This window comes from Tribolium castaneum, chromosome 9, assembly GCF_031307605.1.
Source record: "Tribolium castaneum strain GA2 chromosome 9, icTriCast1.1, whole genome shotgun sequence".
NCBI lineage: Eukaryota > Metazoa > Arthropoda > Insecta > Coleoptera > Tenebrionidae > Tribolium > Tribolium castaneum.
The window spans coordinates 7,777,993-7,800,355 of NC_087402.1; the positions used below are offsets into that span (position 1 = coordinate 7,777,993).

The following is a 22,363-nucleotide window of genomic DNA, read 5'->3' on the forward strand; positions in this document are numbered from 1 at the left end:
TTAAATAATTTTTCTTTGATTTGTCGTGACTTTAGACACCTCAACTCCCCTCTACCGCTTCCACGTTCCACTCGCGTTACCTTGACCACCACAATATGGCGTGATTCAATTGACAAGACAAGTTGGTACATCGTTCATTGTTTATAATTGTGATTAATGCTCGTTGAAATCACACAATTCGAATAATTTAACATCACAACATTAGGAACCGTTTCGAGTGATAGACTAGCCGAGTCAGTTTTGTGTTATTTTTTTAATGTGCGGTTAAGTTCTCCAGCATGATGAAGTTGTACAAAGAGAGACTCCTCTCCGATGCCCAGTTAAAACGTTTAGGTGAACACCAGTATTCGTGTCAAAGTGTTAGTATTTTGGACAAGTTACTGCAGCCCTATTGGAATTGGCTGACGTCGAAAGTGCCCATTTGGCTCGCACCTAACCTCATTACAATTTTGGGGCTCATTGTAAATATTGTCACGGCTTTAATTCTTATATGGTAGGTACACATTGCACAATTTCATAAATAAAGTAAATAAAGAGGCACCGCTTTCCAGACGGCGCTTTTTTGTTTCATATTTATCACTTCCTGGACTGGCAACTTTCTCAAATCACTGATCTTTGATTTTGATACATTATGCATAATTTCATTTTAATTGCCCACATGGAAGTTCCAACAATAACAGTGATTGTCGTATTTTGCGATTTGAACTAATCTATGATTTTTATCTTTTTTATTTTGAATTATATAATTAGAATTTTTCTAAATGTAATTACTACGTTTGGTTTGTGTATTTTACATGATTCATTCAAACGTTTTCATAACGGGTCGATAATTAATTAATTAAGCTCCAGTGCAACTTTCTCCTGTTATTTTTTGATAAAGTCGCTTTCTCGTCACGAATGCGAATAAAATTAAACGGTCTGGATATTATCAACGGTTTCAAGACAGAGTTTGCTTTTCGCACATACATGTGTGATGATGTTACGGTATTTACCAACGAAATGTAAATAATGAAAATATGTGAGTGGGAGGAAGGGAAACTATTACCATTTGTGATGTTACTGTTTGTAAGCCTTGATTTGTGGGTTTTAAACCATTGAATCGATTTTGCAAGTAAGAGGAAATAAGTCATGGAAATTTTCCAATTAGGAGTTTGGTGCCAATTTACGATTACGAGTCAACTAGAAAATTGCATTTTTTATAGTCGAATGCCTAGTTTCCAATAACCTAATAAATGTTAATAGGGCCTTTGTTTTAATTCAAAGGTCGATTATTTTATACTTGTTGAAAGGTCAAACACAACTGAGTCTTAAAACAATAAATAGTCGACGAGTAAATAAATAAATTACTGTAATTTGCTCGTCCAAGTTATGAAATCCGTTCAATGCATTCATTTAGTTGATTGCTTTTGTTCGGATGTATCATTTTTAAATCTCTGTTGTTACATTTGCGATCACTGATAGTTTTTACGTAATGCATAATATCCGATTTCAAAGCTTTTATCTAATCGCCCTTGATATCAAACGTATAATTTTCTTTTTCAAAATAATTAGCACACCACTGAAAATGTAATAATTAACAAACTTGGGAGAATTCTCTTAAAAATGGGACCCATATTTTTTTAATAGTGAAATTCAATTAAGCAATTAGCCGATTTCTGTAATTTTGTCCGGCGTTTATGCAAAATAGCCAATTAAAAAAATCAATAGATATTAGGTAGAATATTCCGTCGTAATCTTCAAGATGATTTAATTCTCGTTGTTATATTTTGCGTCGCAATTCAAACGTGTCATGAGTGGTGATGATATGAATGAATGCATTTATTGTACTATTAGATTTACCGTTTCTTTTAGATAAAGATTCGCTAAATGAAAATGTGGTTGTGAGTAAAACGACTACACAGTTATCAAGGTGTAAAAACACAAACAGAAGTAATTACAGTTTTATTTTTAAATTTATTGCACGTTGGTAATGAAATAATAGTCAATTAGAACCCGTGTAATTGCTTGTAGTTTCAATTGAAGCTCATTCGGTTCAGCAATTCAAAAAGAATTGTTATCATTTAATTTGCCACAGTGCTGCGTTTGAGATTTTTGCATCATCATAGTCAGTCAAGGACAGAACGAAGTAAAAATTGTGTTGCTAATTTTTAGGATTCATTTAAACAATTAGTAGTAAAATAAGGGAATTAATCATAGTCTAACTTTTGATTTGTCAAGTTGGAATATAACTCAAAAACTACTGCAAAAATATTAAAATAGTATGTTTAAATAAAAGTTTTTTTAACATATTTTTTTTACTTTTTCCTTTTTGGTCTTCGTTGTGTTTATTAAATATTATTTAATTATCAATGTCACGGGTATGCAAAATTTCAGCTAGAAACTTTCAGACGTTAATATCCTCGTTCCTGTGGGAGCTAGGGGGTGATTTTATCTTTACAAACTCCAACTTTTTTTTTTCTATGCTTTTTAATGGTGCTGGTTTCATCCAACAATTAATTTCAATTAGGAGCCGAGATATTGATAATTGTAAATTATTTGAAGTAAATATTATTACATTGTCACTGAGATTACGTGTGTATGCAAAATTACAGTTCGTTCGGATAACAGGCACCATCTCTTTGACTCACAAAATATGAAACAGACTACAAAGCAAGTTAAATAATATACTAAGAGGATATAAAAAGCCTCCAACAACCAACGTATTCGTACAGTCAGCTACTTTATTAGAAAGATATGTTTAGAGAAAAAGAAAGAAGCTATTGTGCAGTTCTAAAGTCTCAAAATAAATCATTGTTTGATTTTGTCTGGCGTTTTTATTTAAATAAATTAAATGGTAATTGTATATATTGTGGTTGATTAACTTGGTGTTTGGCAGGTTTTCACCAGACGCAAAGCAGGAGGCCCCCCGATGGGCGTGCGGCTTGTGCGGGTTCGGCCTGTTCGTGTACCAAAGCCTGGACGCCATCGACGGCAAGCAGGCGCGAAGAACCGGCACTGCGAACCCTTTAGGTGAGCTCTTCGACCACGGTTGCGACTCAATATCTACGGTTTTCGTGGCGTTGTCGGCATGTATTGCCGTCCAGTTGGGGTATTATCCCGGATGGATGTTTTTTCAGGTCGGTAATCGCGCGAAAACTAGTTGTTTTATTAAAATTGCGATTTTAGTGTTTTTGTGCTATGACACTTTTCTATTGCGCGCATTGGCAGACGTACGTTTCCGGGACGTTACGTTTCGGGAGGATTGACGTGACGGAGGCGCAATACACCATCATGGGGATCCTCCTCTTGTCGACGATTTTCGGGCCCAGCGTTTGGTCCACGAAGGTGAGAATCGTTCGTGTCGTGTTGATGTTTTAACAGGTCCGAAATCGGCGAGAAATGCTCGAAATTTGTGATTTTATTTTATTTGTTGTGTAGTTTTTTAGCGGTACTGTTTGTTTATGGTACTTAATTCCCTTAAGCACTTTAATATGCGGCCTGTGGTCGCTTTACCAAAGTATTATTGTGATATTCACCGGCGGTGTCGGCAAGAACGGATCGACAGTTGCTGTAAGTTTTCAGATCTTTCACTCGGCAGTAGCATGGATTAAAATGCCTGCAAAGCCTACGAGCGTTGAGGTTCTGACTAACATTTGTGTTCCCTTGTGTTTTATTTTAGGACGATTCGAGGTGCATGGGGACGGTTTGTTTTTGCGGTCTCGTTGTGAACAACGAACGGTGACCGCTTTGTTACTTAGATTAATATTTATTTTATGTAATAACAGCACTCAGATTTATCCTTCGTGGCACTTGTTTTGTTTGAGCTTCTTTTGTAAGTTAAGCGTCGTCGACTAACCGGTGGAGGAATTGAACCGTTGATGAGTAAGTCATTTCTTACTCAGGTTGGTTGGAGCAATGCCGGGTCGGTGTGTAATTTTTTCGGAATTTTCTAGGTTTTCGGGTTTACTTTCCATTGGGCTCACGTGGTGTGTACCGTTTTTTACCTGGGATTTTTCCAGTTGTTTTACACTTTTTTCGAACGTATCAAAGAGGGAGGATGTGGCAAGAACGGATCGACAGTTGCTGTAAGACTCAATTTGGGGCTGCAAAATTGTACATATTGTAGCGCTGAGGTGGTCGTTGTTAAAACTGTGCTTCAAACTCTTATTTAATTTGTAAATAAAGCTATTGTCAGTCTGACTAAAGTGTATGATTCGTGATCGAAGATACCCGGCTTGGATATGGAGGTGAAGTTGATTCCCATTGGCGTGGCGTGTGCAGTCGCTCTTCTTCTCGCCCAAGCTAACGTTTCTATTATTTTCACGGGAGGAGTGGGCAAAAATGGATCAACGGTCGCTGTAAGATTGCTCCAATGTCAACCTGTTGTAGTAGTGACTGCACGAAAATTGATTCGAACCCAACTAACCACACTTGAATCAACTTTCGTTCATGTTAATGCATGCCAAGTTTATGCTTACGCTACATACGCTTCCTAACTCAGCTTACATGTTGGTGTTGGTAATCGCAGACATTTTCGGAAAATGACGAAAATTTCTGCGATTCATTTTCGACTTCCACGTGGTTATTTTATTGTAAATGACAGGGAACAAGTGTCTTATCACCCGTTATACCCTTTTCGATGGTGCTGGTACCAGCGTTTATCATTTACCAAAAGTCAACGCAACACGTGTATGAGGAACACCCAGCGTTGTACATTTTGGCGTTCGGATTAGTCGCTGCGAAAGTAACCAATCGTCTTGTGGTAAGTTCTTATTTTCAAAAAAAGAAATGGAATAATCACTCGGTTCCAGGTTGCTCATATGACTAAAAGTGAGATGGATTATATGGATTGGTCGCTTCTAGGGCCCACTATGCTCTTTTTGAACCAATATTTTAACACTTTCATCAAAGAATATTACATTCTATGGTTATGCATGGTAATGACAACAATTTCTATGACTTGTGGTAATGTTGTGACGTAGATTTGGGTGATCGTGGATTTGCTGCGCTACTGTTACCAAATTTGCCAGGAAATTTGTGATTTCCTCCACGTCGAATTGTTTAGAATACCTTATCCTGGAGGACCTCAGCGAGTGGTGACGCTCCCTTCAGAGAAAAATGGTACGAACCTAAAGTCAGTAAAATCACGTAAAAGTAAACATTATTAAATCTAACAACGTTGTTCTAAGTTATTCTTTTCGAAACGTTAGTTTGTGCCAAACGTGGTGTTTAGATTTACTCCAATTGTGATGATTGTGTTAAAATTTTATTGTTTGTTGGCGACGTGATTTTGTTGTAAATAATTGATGTTTGTTCTCTTTTAGTTAAATTTCTTACACTTTGATGATATAACACTGCAGTACTAATTTGCGTAATTATAAAGCTTTTTGTGAGTTCAGATCGAATCTCTTCCTTCTCTAAATCAAAACAGTTCGTTAAAAATGTAATGTCATGATTGCTCTTTGGATGTGTAGAAGGAAACACGCACATGAGATTTGTTGTTACACAATGTATAATTTGACATAAAATATTATTACATTTATTTTGCTCTATTATTTTCAATCCTCTCCACTCGTAACGTTTCCTACACTTGTTGGTTAACTTGAAGGGTGAGGCTTGCTATTGCTTGAGCGCACTTGTAATTGGGGTTGGAACGGGAGTGCTTGTTTATGCCATACTAACACCTTGAAACGGATGATTCTTTTTGTTAGTAGCGATTTTTTTTAGGTAAATCTGAAAAGAAAATACACCTTTCTGACGGAGAAGACGTTGTGCCTTTGTTACAATCGGAAGAGAATTCGTAAACATTTCCACTGCTGCCGCAATCTGTGCCTTGATCGCTTACAAAACATATTTTGTAAACATTTACTAGTATTACCATTTTTAACTTATTTTCAATTGTATGATTCCACGATTAAATTTTTTTTGCTTACTATCATTTTTACTAACCTATCAGGTGAGTTTTGCATGAAACACGATGTTTGAGTGGTGTACCTAAATTTATTGAGGTTGCAAATACATCAAGTAATAAATACCAAACATTCACACGAAGCTTTCACGCAATACAAAAATTAATTAAACTGAAGAGAGAACCTAAAAGTACAGTAATTCTCATTTCTTCTTCTTCTTTTTCTCCACCGCACCGCCAGTACTGTCATTCTTACGTTTTTGCCCACTCTTTGACGACACTTGAGTCGGTGTCCCTGATATTGCATTGGACTTGGACACTTTCTTCTTCCGTTCATTCCGTTCCTTTTCTTCCAATTCCGCGTTTTCGCGCTCGATTAACGTGATGAGAGTATTGCAACGTCTTTGCAACTCCATTGCTGTTCGAGACTTCAAGAACCAATCGAATCTAAACTGGGGCGAAGCCCTGACCGCAGCCCTCAACTCTTCGTAAACGTTCTCTCGATCGAACCCCAGTCTGTGTAACATACAAACCAAGAAGCGATCCTCATCTTCCATATAATTTTTGCCTTTATTAGTGCCGTAGGCAATTCGGAGTTGATGGAACGGTGCCCGGTATCGGGCCATTTTCGCATCTAAGGCTTTTTTAATGCTAGCACGGCGTTGTATTTTCGTTTCTCCTCTCTCGATTTGTGCCATGATGCGGTCAATGTCTTGTAATTCGTGACACCGCTCCCAAAACACTGCCGAATACTCCATCACTTCTTCGGGAGTTTTCCCTTCAACTTCCTTGGCGATGTTTTCAATATCATCCCTTCCATATTTCTCGTTCGCTTTGATAAACTGGTTAAAGTCACGCTTGCTCCAATTGGTGAAACCTTGGGTGAGCAAGGCTTCTTTCTCCTGCTGTTCCTCCTCAGTCAACATCTCAGACTCGTCAATCTTCCGCTGTTCCTCTCGCTGTTGCTTGGCGGCCTCCGGCCCCAACTCCAAATTTTTGGGGACTTTGTAACCCAAAGTTTTGCGATAGTAGTAAATTTCTTGGTCAAGAAGCTCGAAAAGTCTGGGAGGGAAAAACTGGAAATCTTGTACGATAGGTTGTTTAGGAGGACGTGGTGCTTTCGGCGCTTTGGGCTCAGAAACACGTAAAGCTTCCCTGAAGTAGGCATCGACGGCATAATTGGCCTTTCTTTCACGCTTCGGAGGCTCGATCCAGGTGTTCAAACCGATGTTTTTCTGCTTTTCGCGATAATCCTCGCCTTCGAACTTGTAAACGGACTCTGTTGGCGTGTCCACAGTGAAGTTGCGCAAGGATGACTCGCCGAGAGCTTCGAGTTTTTGGGCCAGTTCCGCTGTCTAATTTTTTTTTATTAGATTAATGTTATAGTCAGGGAGGAGCACAAATAACTAGAGGATTCGAAACGATATACTAATTTAAACCTCCTCGATAGTTCAATAAATTAAAAAAATGGTTGTATTTAAATAACTGTGAATACAACGCAAATAAAAAAAAGTAGATTAGATCTCGTTTCGTCTCCTACGTAGTTAGGAGGTGAACTTTGTTAGTACTGGGAAATTAAGTATTTTACCTTTGCTTCGCCTTTTTGTAAGATAGTGTCGATGTCTTCATCGGTGATTTCCGAGTCTTTCGATGCGAAGACATGATTGGCCCCGTGCCGGATCATGTTCAACATCTCGTCTTTGTTCAAAGACTGCGATTTGTTGTCGATTAGACGCCCTTGTTGTATCACTAACTTGTCTAGCCTCAGCTTGACTTCGGCCCGTTCTACGATTTTTTCCTCGACTGTATTTTCGGTGATAAGTCTGAACACACGAACTTGTTTCTTTTGGCCGATCCTGTGCGCTCTGTCCATGGCTTGGAGGTCCATTTGCGGGTTCCAATCCGAATCGTAGATGATGACAACGTCTGCTGTTGCTAAATTAATACCCAAACCTCCGGCTCTCGTCGACAACATAAAAATAAATTTTGAGCTATTTGGCTCATTATATTCGTTGATTTGGCGTTGCCGGTCCTCGTGCGGCGTCTGTCCGTCCAATCTACAATAATTGTACTGTCTCCAGTGGCAGTAATCCTCCAAAATGTCCAACATTCGTGTCATTTGTGAAAAAATCAAAACCCTCGAGTCCTGCTCTTTTAATTTGGGCAGAAGCTTGTCCAAAAGCACCATTTTCCCGCAATTGTAGACTAAATGTTCGTCGGTGGTGTACGGGGGCCCAGGCTCAGCCCCATCGAACAAATAAGGGTGGTTTGAACACTTACGCAATTGCATGAGAATGTTCTGTAGTCTCATTTTTTCTACTTTACCGGCCCCGTTTACCACATCAATATCCTTCATCAGGACTTTAGTATACCACTCGCGCTGCATTTTGCTCAAACCGACGTAAACTTTGAGTTCTTTTTTCGGTTTTAATTTTTTCTCGACCTCGGATTTGAGACGTCTCAATAGAAACGGCTTCAAGACAGCGTGCAAGCGTTCGACTAACTGGTTATCACCCAAACACTGGTTTGTGTTAAACCAAGCGTCGAAATCATCAGCAGAGTTAAAAACATCAGGGAGTAAAAAGTTAAGGAGGGCCCAAAGTTCGTGTAAATTATTTTGTAAGGGGGTACCGGTGAGTAAGAGACGATTTGTTGTTTTAAACTCACGGAGAATCTCCGATAATTTCGATTTCTCGTTTTTAATACGATGAGCTTCGTCTATTACCATGTAGCGCCAGTTGAATTTCTTAAAAACTGATTTTTCTTTGATAACCATTTCGTACGAAGTCACACAGACGTCCCAATCGCCTGGCATCATCACGTCCCGAATGAAAGCATTCTAAAAAAATAATTAACGAAACACAATTAGAATTAAAGGATCCATTCTATCAAAGCGGGGTTGTTATGATGACTAAGGTTGAAAAACATCTTAAATTCATAGAAAAATATAAAGATGCTTCAACTTTTTCCAACCATATTCTCTCTTCTAATCATTTTTGTACTGACAGTGATAAGGAAGAGGCCTTAACCTTAACCCCCTGTTACCAGCCCCCTTTTACGCCACTGATGAAGAATGTAATCGCGAAAGCGCTCTGTCCTATCACTCTTTTTGGATATTATAAATTTTTACGTAGGTTGGACTTTGTGTTTTCCAACCTTAGTCAAAACACAATTAAACTAAACCAGGTCTTACCCTGGCCTCTTGGTCCCCAATGAGACACACAGCGCGGATGCTGGGACACCACTTCTTGAATTCGTTCATCCAATTGGCTAGAGTCGACTTGGGGACAATCACAATGTGAGGAGACGGCGTGTTTTTATAATGTTTCATGAAACCTAGCAAGGAAATGGTCTGGAGCGTCTTCCCGAGCCCCATTTCGTCGGCCAAGATCCCATTGATCCCGTTTTCGTACAAAGACACCATCCAGTTCAGCCCCCGGATTTGGTAGTCCCTCATTTCCCCGTTCTTGATGAAAGGCGGCGAGGCTTCGAACCGAATCGTCGGTTTGGCCTTGGCATTGCTTTCGGCCAGCAGTTCTTCATCTTCTTCCTGCTCGGTCTTGCGGTGGCGGTGGTCCGCCACTGGGTCTTCCTTGATTTTCTTGGGACGGCCCGATTTCGGTTTCGAAGGCGTTTTGTTTTGGTTCATAAAGTGGGAGAAAATCTCGGTTTGTTTGAGCAGGTAATCGAAACGGCGGCTGCGGTCCGTTTCGAGTTTGGTCTCGAAGTCTTCGCCCTTCCCACGCGACGAGAGGGTGTCCGAAGACGAGGCATTCTTCAATTTCATAAATAAAGCAGAGTCAATGACCCGTTTTTACTTTTACTATTGTGGTTGTTTTAACAACAAGGCTCTTACCGAATTCTCACCAGTGTCAGCGGTTTCACCGCCTTCTTCCACTTTGGACATGGTGCTGGGTGCGCGAAATTCTTAGCTAAAACTACGGAATGTTGGTTTTTAACGACGATAATTTGGAAAAATGCCGTTCATTTAATGATTCGGAAGCGATACGTAGCGGGAAACACTACGAACTAGTCGCAGGACGGCCGCATCTGGGGGCAAATGCGTCAAACTGGTGAAACACCAACAATCCCTACACACTTTGAGCCCATTTTCGGGCGAAAATACAACAATAATTGCATGCTGCACCCCACAACAACGAGAGAATTTTATGATGTGGACAAATTTTTAAAAGACAATTTTTCATAAGGCGGTGAAAGCGTTTTAGACGGTGGCCTTGTAAATGTTGGTAGTCCCGACTGTCAGATTGTTTAAAACGCCGGATGTTTGGTTGTGTTATCTCAACATCAACAGTTTTGGAATAAAAACATAAAACCGTTCCTGATAATGGTAATTGACTATTTTCAATAAGTACTTAGGCGTTAGTATTGATTTTAGACGACGTCCCCTTCCTTTGTTTTAAAAAAGAATCTCTCCTCAGTTCGTAAGAAGATGGCAGGCTCCAAATTTGAGTTGACTGAAGAGCAGAAGAACGATATTAAAGAGGCGTTCGATTTGTTTGATAATGAAGGCTCTGGGAAGATCGACGCCAAAGACCTGAAGGTGGCAATTAGAGCGTTGGGATTTGAGCCAAAGAAGGAAGAAATCAAGAAAATGATTGCTGATATTGATACACAGGGAACTGGAAAACTGTCTTTTGATGATTTCTTGCAATTGATGACCATGAAAATGGCCGAAAAGGATTCGAAAGAGGAGATCATGAAGGCGTTTCGCTTGTTTGACGATGACGAGACCGGAAAAATCAGTTTTAAGAACCTGAAAAGAGTGGCTAAAGAACTAGGAGAGAATCTCACAGATGAAGAATTGCAAGAAATGATTGATGAAGCAGACAGGGATGGAGATGGTGAAATCAATCAGGAAGAATTCTTGCGAATTATGAAGAAAACCAGTTTGTACTAAGTTGGAAACATACCAGGTGATTTCGTAAAATGCTAAAATGACAGCCTTACAAGAATTAAATGCACAGTTTCCTGTCCTATTCGCAATTTAATTTGTTTAAAATGTATTTGGTTTTGCATTAAATTGTAAGGCTAGTCTAGTCGTCTTGCGTGAATCACCCTGTACCAATTAATTGTTTGGAAACGTCTAGTCACCGTTGCACAAATTGTCAGTATTGTAAGTAGTCTAATATTTGTAACTTCTTAACTCAGTCTTAATCATTTTCCAAATTTTCATGCATTATTTTTAAGAAAAACTCGTATATATTTCTACTAAACCATCAAAAACAACGTTGAATTTGACTGTGATTTTTAACCCTTTTTTTCTAACTCAGATTTTCCTAAAAACATCAATTTTAAAATCGACTCATTTTTCTAAAATAAATTGTTTTTAGAAAAACCTGTCTGAGAAAAAAAGGGTTAAAAATAAAATTCAAGTTGTTTTTGATGTTTTAGTAGAAATACGGGTTTTTGTTAAAAATAAAGCGTAGAAACATGACAAAGATGAGTGGGCAAATAATCTGAGTTAAAAGGTTACACATGTTAGACCACCATTGTAAAATGTGTGTTGCACGAGATGCTTTATTTAATTTTGAAAATACAACATATAAAAATATAAAATATATATTTTTAAATAACATTCCTTCAAATAAATCAATGGATGAATTAAATTTGTTCTTTGACTGACCCATCGGCCAACCCAAAATAGGCCTTCTTGGCCATGTTAACAAATAGTCCCGTCTCCACAACTCCCGGAATGAGATTCAATTTGGTGTTGATTGTGTCCCATTTATAATCCTGGAAGTTTTTCCAATCCAGGATAAAATTCCCATTATCGGTGACCACAGGTCCAGCTTTGGCTTTAGCCATTCTGAGCTCAACTGTCCCTCCCAGTTGGTTTTCAATTTGCGTTTTAATGGGGAGATAGGCCATCGGAACAACTTCAATCGGAATCCCCTTTTTGTATTGTTCCCCCAGCTTTTGTGAATTTTTGGTATAATCCGCTATAATAATTAACTCCTTGGCGCAGCTAGCAACAATCTTCTCCTGCAATAAGCATCCCCCACCTCCTTTAATCAATGTCAAGGTGGAATCAACTTCATCGGCACCATCAATGCAAACATCCAATCTTGGATGTATCTCTAGGTCGGTTAGGTGCAGCCTGTGCTGGATGATCAATTGCCTGGCTTGAAAGGACGTTGGGACACACTGTACATTTAATTTTTCGTTTTTCACACGTTCGGCTAACCTCTCAACGGCGTAAACAACGGTGGAGCCGCTGCCGACACCCACAATGGAATTGTTTTGCACGTGGAGGTCCACAGCTTTGTAGGCCGCCAGTTTTTTAGCACTTTCGAGGGATGCCATCGTGACGAATGATCTCCTTAAAAGTTGAAATAAATTCATGGATTTTAAGATAAATTATTCAACTTACGTTTCGCAACGTGCTCATGCGCCTCTGCAGCTTCCTTTTGTGGCTCTATTTTCAAAGTTGCGAGCTGGAAACCGGATAAATTGCACGCTTGTGGGAATAATACGTAACAATTTAATTACTTATTCAACGTAAACAACTATTACCAGTGTCGTTTTCCCCATGTAATTATTTATTACTCCGTTGGTCATCATTTTTTAACGAATGAGAGTGATTAGTGATTTCTGATTTCATTGAGAATGATTTAAATTTCATTAAATCTACTCGTATCATTAGTTAGGTAGGAGTACACGAGTTATTAATATAGCATCATTTTCAAAATGAAAAGAAAATAAAATATATAATTTTTTTTTCAAAAAGCCTTAACTTCTTCACTTTTAAATACCTTGCTACCTTAAGTTTTAGAGTTGTCTTCCTAGGGGTGTTTTCAAATAAAAAAAAATGGGGGGTACAATAGAGTTATCAATTTTTGAAGGGGATTAAAGCATTTGAAAAAGGTAAGTATAACACTTACGTATTCTGAGGCCAGCTTTTTTTGGTAATTTAAAAAAAAATTGTAAAATATTTGAAATAATATTAAAAAACGCAAAAAATACTACGTACTACATATTTTTCCGATTCATTTCGGCGATTTTTCGGTTTATTCTTTGGCAGACTGGTGTTTCTAGACAAAAAATGTGCCGACCAAAAAAACGCATAAGCGGCAAAGTAATTTCATTTTGGATTCAATTTACTAGTTTTTCAGCTTAGTTTAGCCAAATTTCGAGAAGAACGAACTGCCTTTTCATCTTAAAAACGTGTTTAAATTAAATTAAAAATGTAAACAGTGCTCTAATATTATGAAATATTGTAACTCGGCAAAAAATATTGGTTTCATAATTTTTACTGTGAGGTGAGATGCGGATAATACTTGACCTGGTATTTAATTTAATTTCAAATGCATCATCGTCAAAAAACTATTGTTTGCTAATGTTTTTTCACGTGTCCGGAAAATTTTCGAACGTGCCATAAAGGTGCACCTTAACTGGTTTAAATAACACCACTTATCACAATGATACTAGTATGGATATCACGCTCTTTTTGATGATTACAGGTATTTTAATTAAAACTTGATAGTTGCACTTACAGTTGGCTCACTTACTGATTTTTTTATTGATAATATACCTACTTGTAGTCGAACCAAATCAGTAAATAAATACAAAAGTATTTTATTAAAGTAGTTGAAAGTATTCTAACAACTCTTATTTCCTGAAAAAAACGGAAGTAGTGAGATGAATTAACAACATAAATTGAAAAATCTAATAGTTCATTATTTATTATATTACTTCACATTTTTTTTACTTTTTTATTTGATTGTGCATGTCTTTAATAAATATATCGGTTAAATATGATTTCAAGCGTGTAAACCTGGCGTTTTTTAATATTTGAAACTTTTTAACAAACATTGGTTCAAATAACTATTTACCAATCTGAAAATCTGAGACGCTTTTCTGCAATTCCGCCTTTTATCTCCAGCTCTTCTAATTGGATGGGGATATTAACATGAACACCGTATCAGCAAAGCTCTATATTTGGATGCAAACTGGTGAACAGTTATTTCTCTAGCTGATTATTGGGAGCAAGCAATTAGACTTCAGCTTTAAAAATTTTAGAACCGACACTTAAACTGAATGACGTGTAACACAATCGTGCTTTGCATCAAAATTTTTCGACCAGACTTGTGTAAAATATGCATGTTTGTTCGAACGTAGTGTTTCCTGCAGCTCGCCTTTTAATCTAAGAAAAATGCATCAGGAGATTTATCTTTATCTTGCGAAAGTAATTTTGCCAAGCTTCTGAAAGTTGTGTGCGGGTAAACTAATGGAAGGTGCGAGACCATTTTGAAATATTTAGTTGGTAGCGTCTAAACGTCGGAGTTATTTAATTATTGCCGGTTCTGGCTAAATGACAAAATTAGGTTTGTGAAGGAAGGACGTCGTTATACCCATATTGTTGCCTATCACGCTACAATTTAAAAGTTTTATTCGGCTTTGTTGCAGTAAAATTTCTACGAAGTAATCATCACACATATTTGAATTCAAAGTTCATTGTAATTCTGATTACTGGAATTTAAATCATGACCTAATTTACAAATAAAATAAACGCTCTCATTGGAAAACAATATCAATGAGAATAATGCAAAAACATCAAGCTTAGTCGGGTTGTGTTCTTTCCAAATACAGGTTTGTGCCCACATTTCGCCCAGTTATCACATTAACATAATTCTGTTTCAGCAATGAAGCATCCGCTCTTGTTGTGCGTCCTTGGAGCGGTGATAAGCACTGTGTTCTCTGCCGAACCACCGGCGTGTGACTACGAACACGACATTAGGACCTATTTCTGCAAACGCATCCGAGACGTGTTTCCCAACATTTTCTACGGAAACTACCACCTGCAATGTGAGCAGTGCAACATCCGGATTTTTACCAACAAGACCTTCCCTTTCTCCAACAGTCTAGTCTCATTCAACGTTTCCGAAAGTGCAATCAGAGTAATCACTTCTAGGGCCTTCTCCTCCTTATCAAACATACAATACCTTTATTTACAAAACAACATTATCGAAGACATTGAGCCGGGGGCTTTCGCCGGTCTCCGCCAAGTCTACGAAGTCCATTTAGAAAATAACAATCTGGGGAAAATCGTGCCGGGGTTTTTGGACGATTTGGAAGCGAACACCGTTGATTTGAAGAACAACAAGATCAAGCACTTGCCAAGTGGGGTGTTTGGAGGCTCTTTGGGAGTCCTCATTCTTGACTTGTCGAAGAACCGCATCAAGACTATCGAACCGGACGCATTTGCGGGTTTGGAGAGCTTGGAAGTGTTGAATTTGGAAAACAATGAGCTTTGTCATTTGACTTGTGGCGTTTTTAAACACCTCTCGACCCTGAGACAGCTGAACTTGGCTGATAATAAGTTGTCCAAGTTTACGGTTGGGACTTTTTCGGGCTTGACACACTTAACGAGCTTGAATTTGGCGAATAACAGCATTTCTGCCTTCGACGGCAATATTCTAATACCGTTCAACCATTTATCTAAGTTGGATTTGAGCCGAAACGGAATTTACTATTTCGATGCTAACTCTGTCCATGTGAACGTGCCGACATTAAGGGTTTTACGAATCGACGATAATCTGCTGTCGTGCATTCACTTGATCAACGTCATTCAATATTTCAAGAAGGTGCACGTGGAGGTTGTTAACACGGTTGGGCGGTATCACGTCCAGAACGTCATCGGGATCGCCTGCACGGAGATTATCCTCAACCATTCGGTGGACTTTGAGCAGTTCCTGAAAGTGGCCGAGGAGGACACCAAGAAATCTATTTCGTACTGTTAGAAAATAAAAAATGGTTAGCACAAAGTGTTGTTTATTTCGTAATAATTTGGGAGAATGTGAGTTTATTTTCATTGGAAGTTTAAGCCTGCAGTAACTTTTTCTATTATTCGTTTCCTGGCGGGATTTCTTTTATTAAGCAATACGAGACCTAGGAAATCCACTTAGAAGCGGGCAGAGTTATTGTTTTAAATGTCCATTAGTATTGGTGGAGAGGATCGGGTCGAAATTTATTCAATAAAATCGTTATTTCATTTTGCGGTTGTCATGTATGTGACAAGCTAATATTAAGCTAAGGAAAAGTCGCTATCAGACAGTACAATCACGTCCTAAGTTTTTATCTGGCGTCCCAAGATAAACGTTGGCGTATTGATTTTTGCCGAGATGAAAATTAATACCGAGACAAACTGATGCTTAATTAAATTTATTCAAGGCTGTTTGTGTTAAACGGGGGCACGAAAAAACAGTAATGTCCCAGGAATGAAACTATCTAAATTCTAAAGCGTCTTTAATGGATGTTAAGTGGTAGAAAACTCGAGTTTCTGGAAAAGTATAGAGTAGTAAAATGCTGCTGGTAATTTTGAAGCGTTGTTCTCGAGCAGCATAAGCACTTCTTGAATAATCCATTGCAATATCCTTCAATGTGCTCTTATACCGAGCCGCAGAAGACAATATTCTTTGTCTCAGCATGTACTTGACTGGCTAAAGTTATATTACAGACAAAACAATAAAAAATTACAACTCGAGTTAGTATAACGTTTGCGATATTACAAATTTGGAATGTAAGGAGCCGAATAAATTCGCGCCGTTACGTGAATACTAATTCTTGAGATCCGCGTTAGATAGAAATTTGACGGATGCTGCGGTAACAAATGCGATTTTATTTAGATATGCAAATAAAAATTTTCGAATTTGCTTTAACCCGACGTTTGATTATCTTAATTTGTGGGACTCGAGGAGCTTAATAAGGTGGTACTTTCTTCTCTAGTCCCCGAGCTATGGAGTTAAGGAATGCATTTAAATAGAGCCTTAATGACAGGCTCTATCCGTCAAGAGGCATTCAACCGTCTCACGGGGATACCCAGGCACGTACAGACTCCGACGGTCGTTCCTAAGTAAGACTTCCGTTTAGATACCCTTACAAGAATTTGCCGTTGGTAAAAGTATTCTTATTCGCTTTTATGTCTATATTCAGACTTACTTTACAAACACGAAACTTAATCGTTTGCAGTTTTTATCGTTATTGCTCAGATAAGTGCTAATTTACTAGTTTCACTGGTAACTATTTATTAGTCATAAATTTAGGTGTGTAAAATTTACCAAGCAAAGTATTTAGTCATTTTATCTTTTTCCAAGTTAAGTGTTAACTTAGGTAGGTGTTCTCATTTGTTATTTTTTAAATTTCTGTAAAGAGATTTTATAGCGAAAAATGAAAATAGCTGGTGTTGGTGTTTTTTTACTGCTTTTAATGTTGGTGATGGAGAACGATACAAGTTCGCAAACAAATCGAAATAATGTTATTCTTTGGGGAGTACCAGGAGGGCTTCAATATAATAATTTCATACGAAGATACTCGCTCAGATGCCCGTTTAGGCAAAGATACATAAGCGGCAAATGCAGAAGAATTTATTTTACTTAGAAATAATTTTTTTGTACGTTAAGTATTGTACCATACTTAATAATAATAACTGATCGTGTTAACATGCACATAGTAATAAATTTATATGAATATTACACGTTTATTTATTACTTACCTATTACCAATCCCAGTGCAGATTGGTTCTCTATGCAGCATCTATTTTTACAAAATGTGGTAGAAATTACTTTAATATCTTATAGCATTTAATTAAGGAAGAAGGTTTTTGTAATTACCTACTTCTGGAAACATGAAATTCGAAACAGAAACAAATAAAGACTTTTTTAATGTGGGCATTTTTTATTAAATGTTAATTTGAAATAAAGTTTTTGGGTGGGGCTATGATACAATCTCGAATGAACATGCACTTCTGACAATTATTTACATCAATATCTACCTCTCAAGCTAAGTTTATCAACAATCAATTGATAAATAACATTTAAAAAGGCAACAAACCAAAATTTTGTTAGTGTCAATGATGAGTTTCAGTCGAACAATTGGTATGTTATTTTCTGTACTCACTATATTATCAAAAACTACGTATTCCAGGACTATTTTTTCTTTTTTTGGTGCAAGCTCATAGCTTGCGCCTAGTCAATGACGCCGCCGTTTTGTACTTGACTTTTAAAGAAAATTCAATTGATTTAGCCGTAAATTTGGGTAGTTTGGTACTTAAGTAAGTCGTGCGTTCTTAACGTATTTCCGTAGGCGAAGAAGTAAAAATTTCGGGTGAAATCGGTTTCAATACAAGCGTTACTTCTGAAGGGAATTGTAACAGTTCGGGTTGTTCTTTTAAAAGCGACGATGAAGATTTTATCGTTGGGTTCATCGACAGCGGTTTTAGTATTTACTGGGAAAGCAGTAACTTGGAAAAAGAATTTCGGGATTGTTTAGACTTGAATGGAAGCAATACAAATTGGTTTGGTGGTCCCGAAAAATGGCAAGCTGACTGGCCTATAGAAAAAACAGTTATTGATAACAGACTTTATACCACTCTTAAAACCGACAATGGGGCTGTTGCCGAGCGGTATTGGTTGAATTCTAAAGGTGGTTATGCTTTTGTCACAGACAGGGTTCCCTTGTATTTGGATCAAAACAAGATTAGAGAAGACAGTGTTTGTTTTATAGCATCTGCGACTCCCCCTTATATTAACAGAACTAAGGTAAGTCAAGTAAGGTGAAGCCAAATTTTACAGTAAGTTTCGAGGTCGTTTTGGAGTATAATCTTGTGGTTAAACCGGACCCTAAGGAAGCCCAATTACATGCAGTTAACAACTTTTTGGGCAAACCGACAGGTTATTATTAATCAAGCTCTATTATTACTATTAGTCGGCAAATTTTAGAACATCCTAATGAATGGATTGTTCGGCATCCCATTTGGACCACTTGGGCTAAATACAAAGCTGCAATAAACGACAGTATCGTGGTGTCATTCGCGCAAGACATTGCCGATCATGGGTTTGTAGGCCAAATCGAAATTGACGACAAATGGGAGGTCAAATATGCAAAAAAAAACAAAACAAAAAAACGACATTGTTTTTCAGGACTGTTACGGTTCTTTAACATTTAGTGAAGACACATTTCCCGACATAAATCAAACAGTTCAGACTTTAAAAGATTTGAATTTTACTGTTACCATATGGACACATCCTTTCGTCAATGATGATTGTGCAGAAACTGTAACTTATGGCCAAGAACATGGTAAAAACGTCAAAGGGGTTACTTTTTTTAATTTCTCCTAAAGGTTATTTCGTGATTGATGATTCTGGTAGCGACGAGACTTCCTGGTGGAATGGCCAAGCCCATCATCTTGATTTTTCGAAACAAGAAGCAGCAAAATGGTTTACTGATCGCTTAAAATTGCTGCAAGAGAAGCACGGAATTGACGGTTTTAAATTCGATGCGGGTGAAAGTGACTATGCTCCCTGGCACCCTATTGTTAGCGGTGATCCAGAATTGAGCCCCAATTCTCTATCGGGCGATTATATCAGAACTGATGCTGCTTTTGGCGGCTTGACTGAAGTTAGGACTGGTTGGAGGACCCAAGACTTGCCAATTTTTCTCAGAATGCTTGACAAAGACTCAAGGTGGACGTTAAACAACGGTCTTTATTCTTTAATAACAAGTCTTTTGTTATTTAATATCAATGGTTACGTATTGTAAGTACACTATTTTTTAATGAATTAACTTGTTGCAACAATAGAATAAGTGTTTTGCCTGATATGATTGGTGGGAATGGTTACACCGAAAAACCAACGGCCGAGCTGATGGTGCGGTGGACGCAAGCTAACACTTTCATGCCTGCGATGCAATTTAGTTACCTCCCTTGGGAAATAACCAGCGATGAGGTAATAACGCAACTTTTTCGAATTTTGTTCTAATTTAAATCTAGTTCGATAGTCTTGAAATAACAAAAAAATTCGTTGCTTTGCATGCGGATTACGCGGATGCTATTATCGAGGCAATGAATAATAGCATCGCAACTGGCGCTCCAGTTAACCCACCCATTTGGTGGGTTGACCCAACTAATCCAGATGCACTGAAAGCGAATGATGGTAAGTTGAGTATTTTGATGGGTCGTTTCGAGTTATCCATTTGAAGAGTATTTGCTGGGGGAAAACATTCTTGTGGCTCCTGTCATCCAGGAAGGTGCCACTAGTCGCGATATTGTGCTCCCAACCGGGTCTTGGAAAGACGGGAATTCGGAGACAGTTTACAAAGGTCCGCAAATTCTCAAAGGTTATGCGGCTCCAATCGACACTCTCCCATATTTCATAAGACAATAAGCATTGTTAATAAATAAAAAATCCTGTATTGTATTAAGACAATAAACACGTGGTTTATCAAGGTGAAAAACATTTTATTTTCGTTCTGTGGATTCGGCATAATCGAAAAGGTTAAAAGTTATCGCATAATGTGCGTATTTTTTGATAACCGCACTTACAAGGAAAATGTCGGGCTACTACAAGGTTATCACCGTAGAATTCCCATCTTCGGCAATGAGCTGCAACAACTTTTTACCACACAAATTCTATTTCACAATTGTAACAAAATGAACACTCGTTTTTACTCCGTAATAATTGTACTAAGTTTGTCGATACTCAGTTCGGTAAGTTCTCCAATAACTCAAAAATCGGTTAGTGCCAACACCACCACCGAAATTAATGGCTGGCATATCGACGAAGAAAAGAAGACGAAGAAAATTGACGGAAAACGACTCTTTGACGTAAAGCCGAATTGTGGAGGAACATTTGTCAAAACATTGGGAACTTGCATTTCTGGATCCACCTTCAATGTTAATTAAATAAATTGTCTTTGACGAAACGCAAATTTTGTAGTTTGGTTAGTATGATATCAAATGAGCTTTGTGCGGGTCAATTTTGTATTATCTCGAACGTGTTATTGTGAAAATATTCCTTACCTAATATAAAAACTTGTGATTTGTGATGAGCCAACATGTGGTATTTCCTTAAACTAACTTTCCTCTTTCAAATCGCGCTGTTTATGTTTTTTATAAGAGCATTGGCTAGTCCTGCCGACAAGCCTGAAAGCGACCAAGTCGAAAACTCTGAAATCACGACTCCGAGGGAAAGTAAGTAATGACACTGTACAAGTGTTTATTGCAAGGTTTGTTTTTAGTGCAAAGACAATATGCCATTTTCACACCCAGATGTTCACAGATTAGACTCAATAAGAGGTGTCGATCGTTTTGGCATGATAACACAAATAATAATTGATTATGGAACCTGTTTTTAATAAAATAAGTTTAAGTATTTGTTTCATTTATTTTCCCTGTGCTGTGTACCAAATAATCTGCGCTAAAAGGTCGAGTCTCGATCTCTGATTATTTTATTTCAAATGTTATCGTAAAACCTCCGAGTCTTCATTTACGTTTTACTTAAAAGAATTATGAATTTCATCGCGTTTGGGCTAATTCTGCTCGCATTTTCGCTATGTTTGGCTGATCTGAGCACAACACCAGCGACTAAGGCGAGCAATGGTAAGTGCTCTAGTTTAATACTTTTTATACCTAGCGAGTTTTAGTCACCTTGGCTTCGAGAAATTTGATGAGTGTGATACGTTGCCAGCCGCCGAAAATTTTGGTGGAGTCGCGGTGTGTCCTAGCTTGGTGATTTTTTATGTATTGTTCTAAGAAATAAAGAGATGTTTCGTAATGTAGACAGTGATAAGTTATTTGTGGTCGCCATTCTCTGCTGATTATGCGTATTTTATTAGCCAATATGAAATTCGTTTTGCTTTTTTTAATAATAATTACTCTTGGTGTGGGTTTTCCCACGAAGAATTCAACGAACGAATCGTGTTTATCCTGTACCGAGCCTGATCGAGACTTCAAAATATTTTATCCGGATGAAACAACAGGTAACATTGTGTTGCAATACGTATTGTTTATTGTGTTTCGTTTTAGTTGCTCCGAGTGCTAACGTCTCAAAATTAGATTTTACTCAAAGGAACCTTTTTAGAGTCAGATCTAACTGCAACCCGGGAGAACGTATGGACAGAGCAGGCCGTTGCCGCGAATTATTTTAATAACCCAAATATATTTTTGCTGTACTTTTATCAAGCAGAATAAAAAACAAATAAATAATTGATAACACTTGCACCAGTTCACGTTTCTTAAAAACACTCAAGCTCAACGGTCATCAACTCCAACAATGAAGTTTTCTGGGGCATTTCTAATACTGGTTTTGTGTGTTCTGCAAACAAATTTTGTGCAATCTGGACTCATTCTGGACAGGATTAAGACCGGTGTGGCTGACACTCGACAAGGTGTTAGGTGTGGAATACACAAAATTGGGGGTTTACTCTCCCATCAGGATGCCGATTGTGAGATGAAACATAATGAAATTGACACAACTGAAAAAATCGACAAGAAAGGTAGGTCAATATTGTGGAAATTTAAACACTGACACAATTTTTAGTTGATGTTGGCGATCGGCATAGTCATGCTACGACCCCCACTGTAACAGCAAGTCCTACAGGAAAAAATAGCACTTTTCAAGGGCGAAGGGTTATAGCTGTGGGTGCCAATTGTCCGCCAGGTTTTCGTGGAGATGGAAAAGG

At 38.0% G+C, this 22,363-nt stretch overlaps 6 protein-coding genes across 18 annotated transcripts; 4 read left to right on the forward strand and 2 right to left on the reverse strand.

Annotated features, from left to right (window-relative positions):
• Positions 1-86: 86 nt before the first annotated feature.
• Positions 87-6,259, forward strand: bbc (bb in a boxcar). Of its 11 annotated transcripts, XR_010335447.1 has the most exons (10): positions 92-493; positions 2,876-3,116; positions 3,166-3,324; positions 3,418-3,549; positions 3,933-4,064; positions 4,583-4,741; positions 4,791-4,916; positions 4,962-5,100; positions 5,304-5,588; positions 5,707-5,911. XR_010335447.1 is itself a non-coding variant. In XM_008194336.3 (9 exons), exons 1-9 carry the CDS (start codon positions 279-281, stop codon positions 5,781-5,783), a joined length of 1,380 nt encoding a protein of 459 aa, XP_008192558.1. In that variant the 5' UTR covers positions 92-278; the 3' UTR covers positions 5,784-5,911. The 11 variants fall into 11 exon arrangements, 9 of the variants coding, with proteins under 9 accessions (XP_064215020.1, XP_015834623.1, XP_064215022.1 ...); XR_010335446.1 differs by having other exon boundaries at positions 4,962-5,588; XM_008194336.3 differs by lacking the exon at positions 5,304-5,588.
• Positions 5,960-9,958, reverse strand: Iswi (Imitation SWI). Its single transcript, XM_967023.4, has 4 exons — positions 9,744-9,958; positions 9,081-9,662; positions 7,476-8,726; positions 5,960-7,242 (listed from the first exon to the last, which is right to left on the reverse strand). The coding sequence occupies exons 1-4, from the start codon at positions 9,792-9,794 to the stop codon at positions 6,091-6,093; spliced, it is 3,036 nt and encodes a 1,011-aa protein (XP_972116.1). The 5' UTR covers positions 9,795-9,958; the 3' UTR covers positions 5,960-6,090.
• A 117-nt stretch (positions 9,959-10,075) lies between these two features.
• On the forward strand, positions 10,076-11,514 carry LOC660873 (centrin 2). Of its 3 annotated transcripts, none has more exons than XM_008194344.3 (2): positions 10,076-10,235; positions 10,284-11,514. In XM_008194344.3, exons 1-2 carry the CDS (start codon positions 10,233-10,235, stop codon positions 10,803-10,805), a joined length of 525 nt encoding a protein of 174 aa, XP_008192566.1. In that variant the 5' UTR covers positions 10,076-10,232; the 3' UTR covers positions 10,806-11,514. The 3 variants fall into 3 exon arrangements, with proteins under 3 accessions (XP_008192566.1, XP_972165.1, XP_015834624.1); XM_967072.5 differs by having other exon boundaries at positions 10,087-10,235; positions 10,327-11,514; XM_015979138.2 differs by having other exon boundaries at positions 10,092-10,266; positions 10,327-11,514.
• On the reverse strand, positions 11,408-12,411 carry Rpi (Ribose-5-phosphate isomerase). Its single transcript, XM_967122.4, has 2 exons — positions 12,279-12,411; positions 11,408-12,227 (listed from the first exon to the last, which is right to left on the reverse strand). Exon 2 carries the CDS (start codon positions 12,209-12,211, stop codon positions 11,510-11,512), a length of 702 nt encoding a protein of 233 aa, XP_972215.1. The 5' UTR covers positions 12,212-12,227; positions 12,279-12,411; the 3' UTR covers positions 11,408-11,509.
• A 1,524-nt stretch (positions 12,412-13,935) lies between these two features.
• Positions 13,936-15,672, forward strand: LOC660984 (phospholipase A2 inhibitor beta). The gene is made up of 2 exons (XM_967176.4): positions 13,936-14,497; positions 14,549-15,672. Exon 2 carries the CDS (start codon positions 14,551-14,553, stop codon positions 15,646-15,648), a length of 1,098 nt encoding a protein of 365 aa, XP_972269.1. The 5' UTR covers positions 13,936-14,497; positions 14,549-14,550; the 3' UTR covers positions 15,649-15,672.
• Positions 15,673-17,666: 1,994 nt separating this feature from the next.
• On the forward strand, positions 17,667-21,900 carry tobi (target of brain insulin). The gene is made up of 13 exons (XM_967233.4): positions 17,667-17,781; positions 17,831-17,941; positions 17,990-18,444; positions 18,489-18,576; positions 18,625-18,776; positions 18,826-18,982; positions 19,026-19,440; positions 19,491-19,629; positions 19,674-19,836; positions 19,883-20,873; positions 20,921-21,281; positions 21,326-21,661; positions 21,708-21,900. Exons 1-10 carry the CDS (start codon positions 17,757-17,759, stop codon positions 20,065-20,067), a joined length of 1,890 nt encoding a protein of 629 aa, XP_972326.2. The 5' UTR covers positions 17,667-17,756; the 3' UTR covers positions 20,068-20,873; positions 20,921-21,281; positions 21,326-21,661; positions 21,708-21,900.
• Positions 21,901-22,363: the final 463 nt, after the last annotated feature.

Coding starts and splice junctions, on each gene's coding strand:
- bbc (XM_008194336.3), top strand. CDS start 279: ATGATGAAGTTGTACAAAGAGAGACTCCTCTCCGATGCCCAGTTAAAA. Junction 3,325..3,417: donor CCAGCGTTTGGTCCACGAAG/GTGAGAATCGTT, acceptor TTTGTTGTGTAG/TTTTTTAGCGGTACTGTTTG. Junction 4,065..4,582: donor AGAACGGATCGACAGTTGCT/GTAAGACTCAAT, acceptor TGTAAATGACAG/GGAACAAGTGTCTTATCACC.
- Iswi (XM_967023.4), bottom strand. CDS start 9,794: ATGTCCAAAGTGGAAGAAGGCGGTGAAACCGCTGACACTGGTGAGAAT. Junction 9,663..9,743: donor CTGACACTGGTGAGAATTCG/GTAAGAGCCTTG, acceptor ATGAAATTGAAG/AATGCCTCGTCTTCGGACAC. Junction 7,243..7,475: donor TACAAAAAGGCGAAGCAAAG/GTAAAATACTTA, acceptor AAAAAAAATTAG/ACAGCGGAACTGGCCCAAAA.
- Rpi (XM_967122.4), bottom strand. CDS start 12,211: ATGGCATCCCTCGAAAGTGCTAAAAAACTGGCGGCCTACAAAGCTGTG.
- LOC660984 (XM_967176.4), top strand. CDS start 14,551: ATGAAGCATCCGCTCTTGTTGTGCGTCCTTGGAGCGGTGATAAGCACT.
- tobi (XM_967233.4), top strand. CDS start 17,757: ATGATGAGTTTCAGTCGAACAATTG. Junction 17,942..17,989: donor TGATTTAGCCGTAAATTTGG/GTAGTTTGGTAC, acceptor GTATTTCCGTAG/GCGAAGAAGTAAAAATTTCG. Junction 18,777..18,825: donor AAATTGACGACAAATGGGAG/GTCAAATATGCA, acceptor ATTGTTTTTCAG/GACTGTTACGGTTCTTTAAC.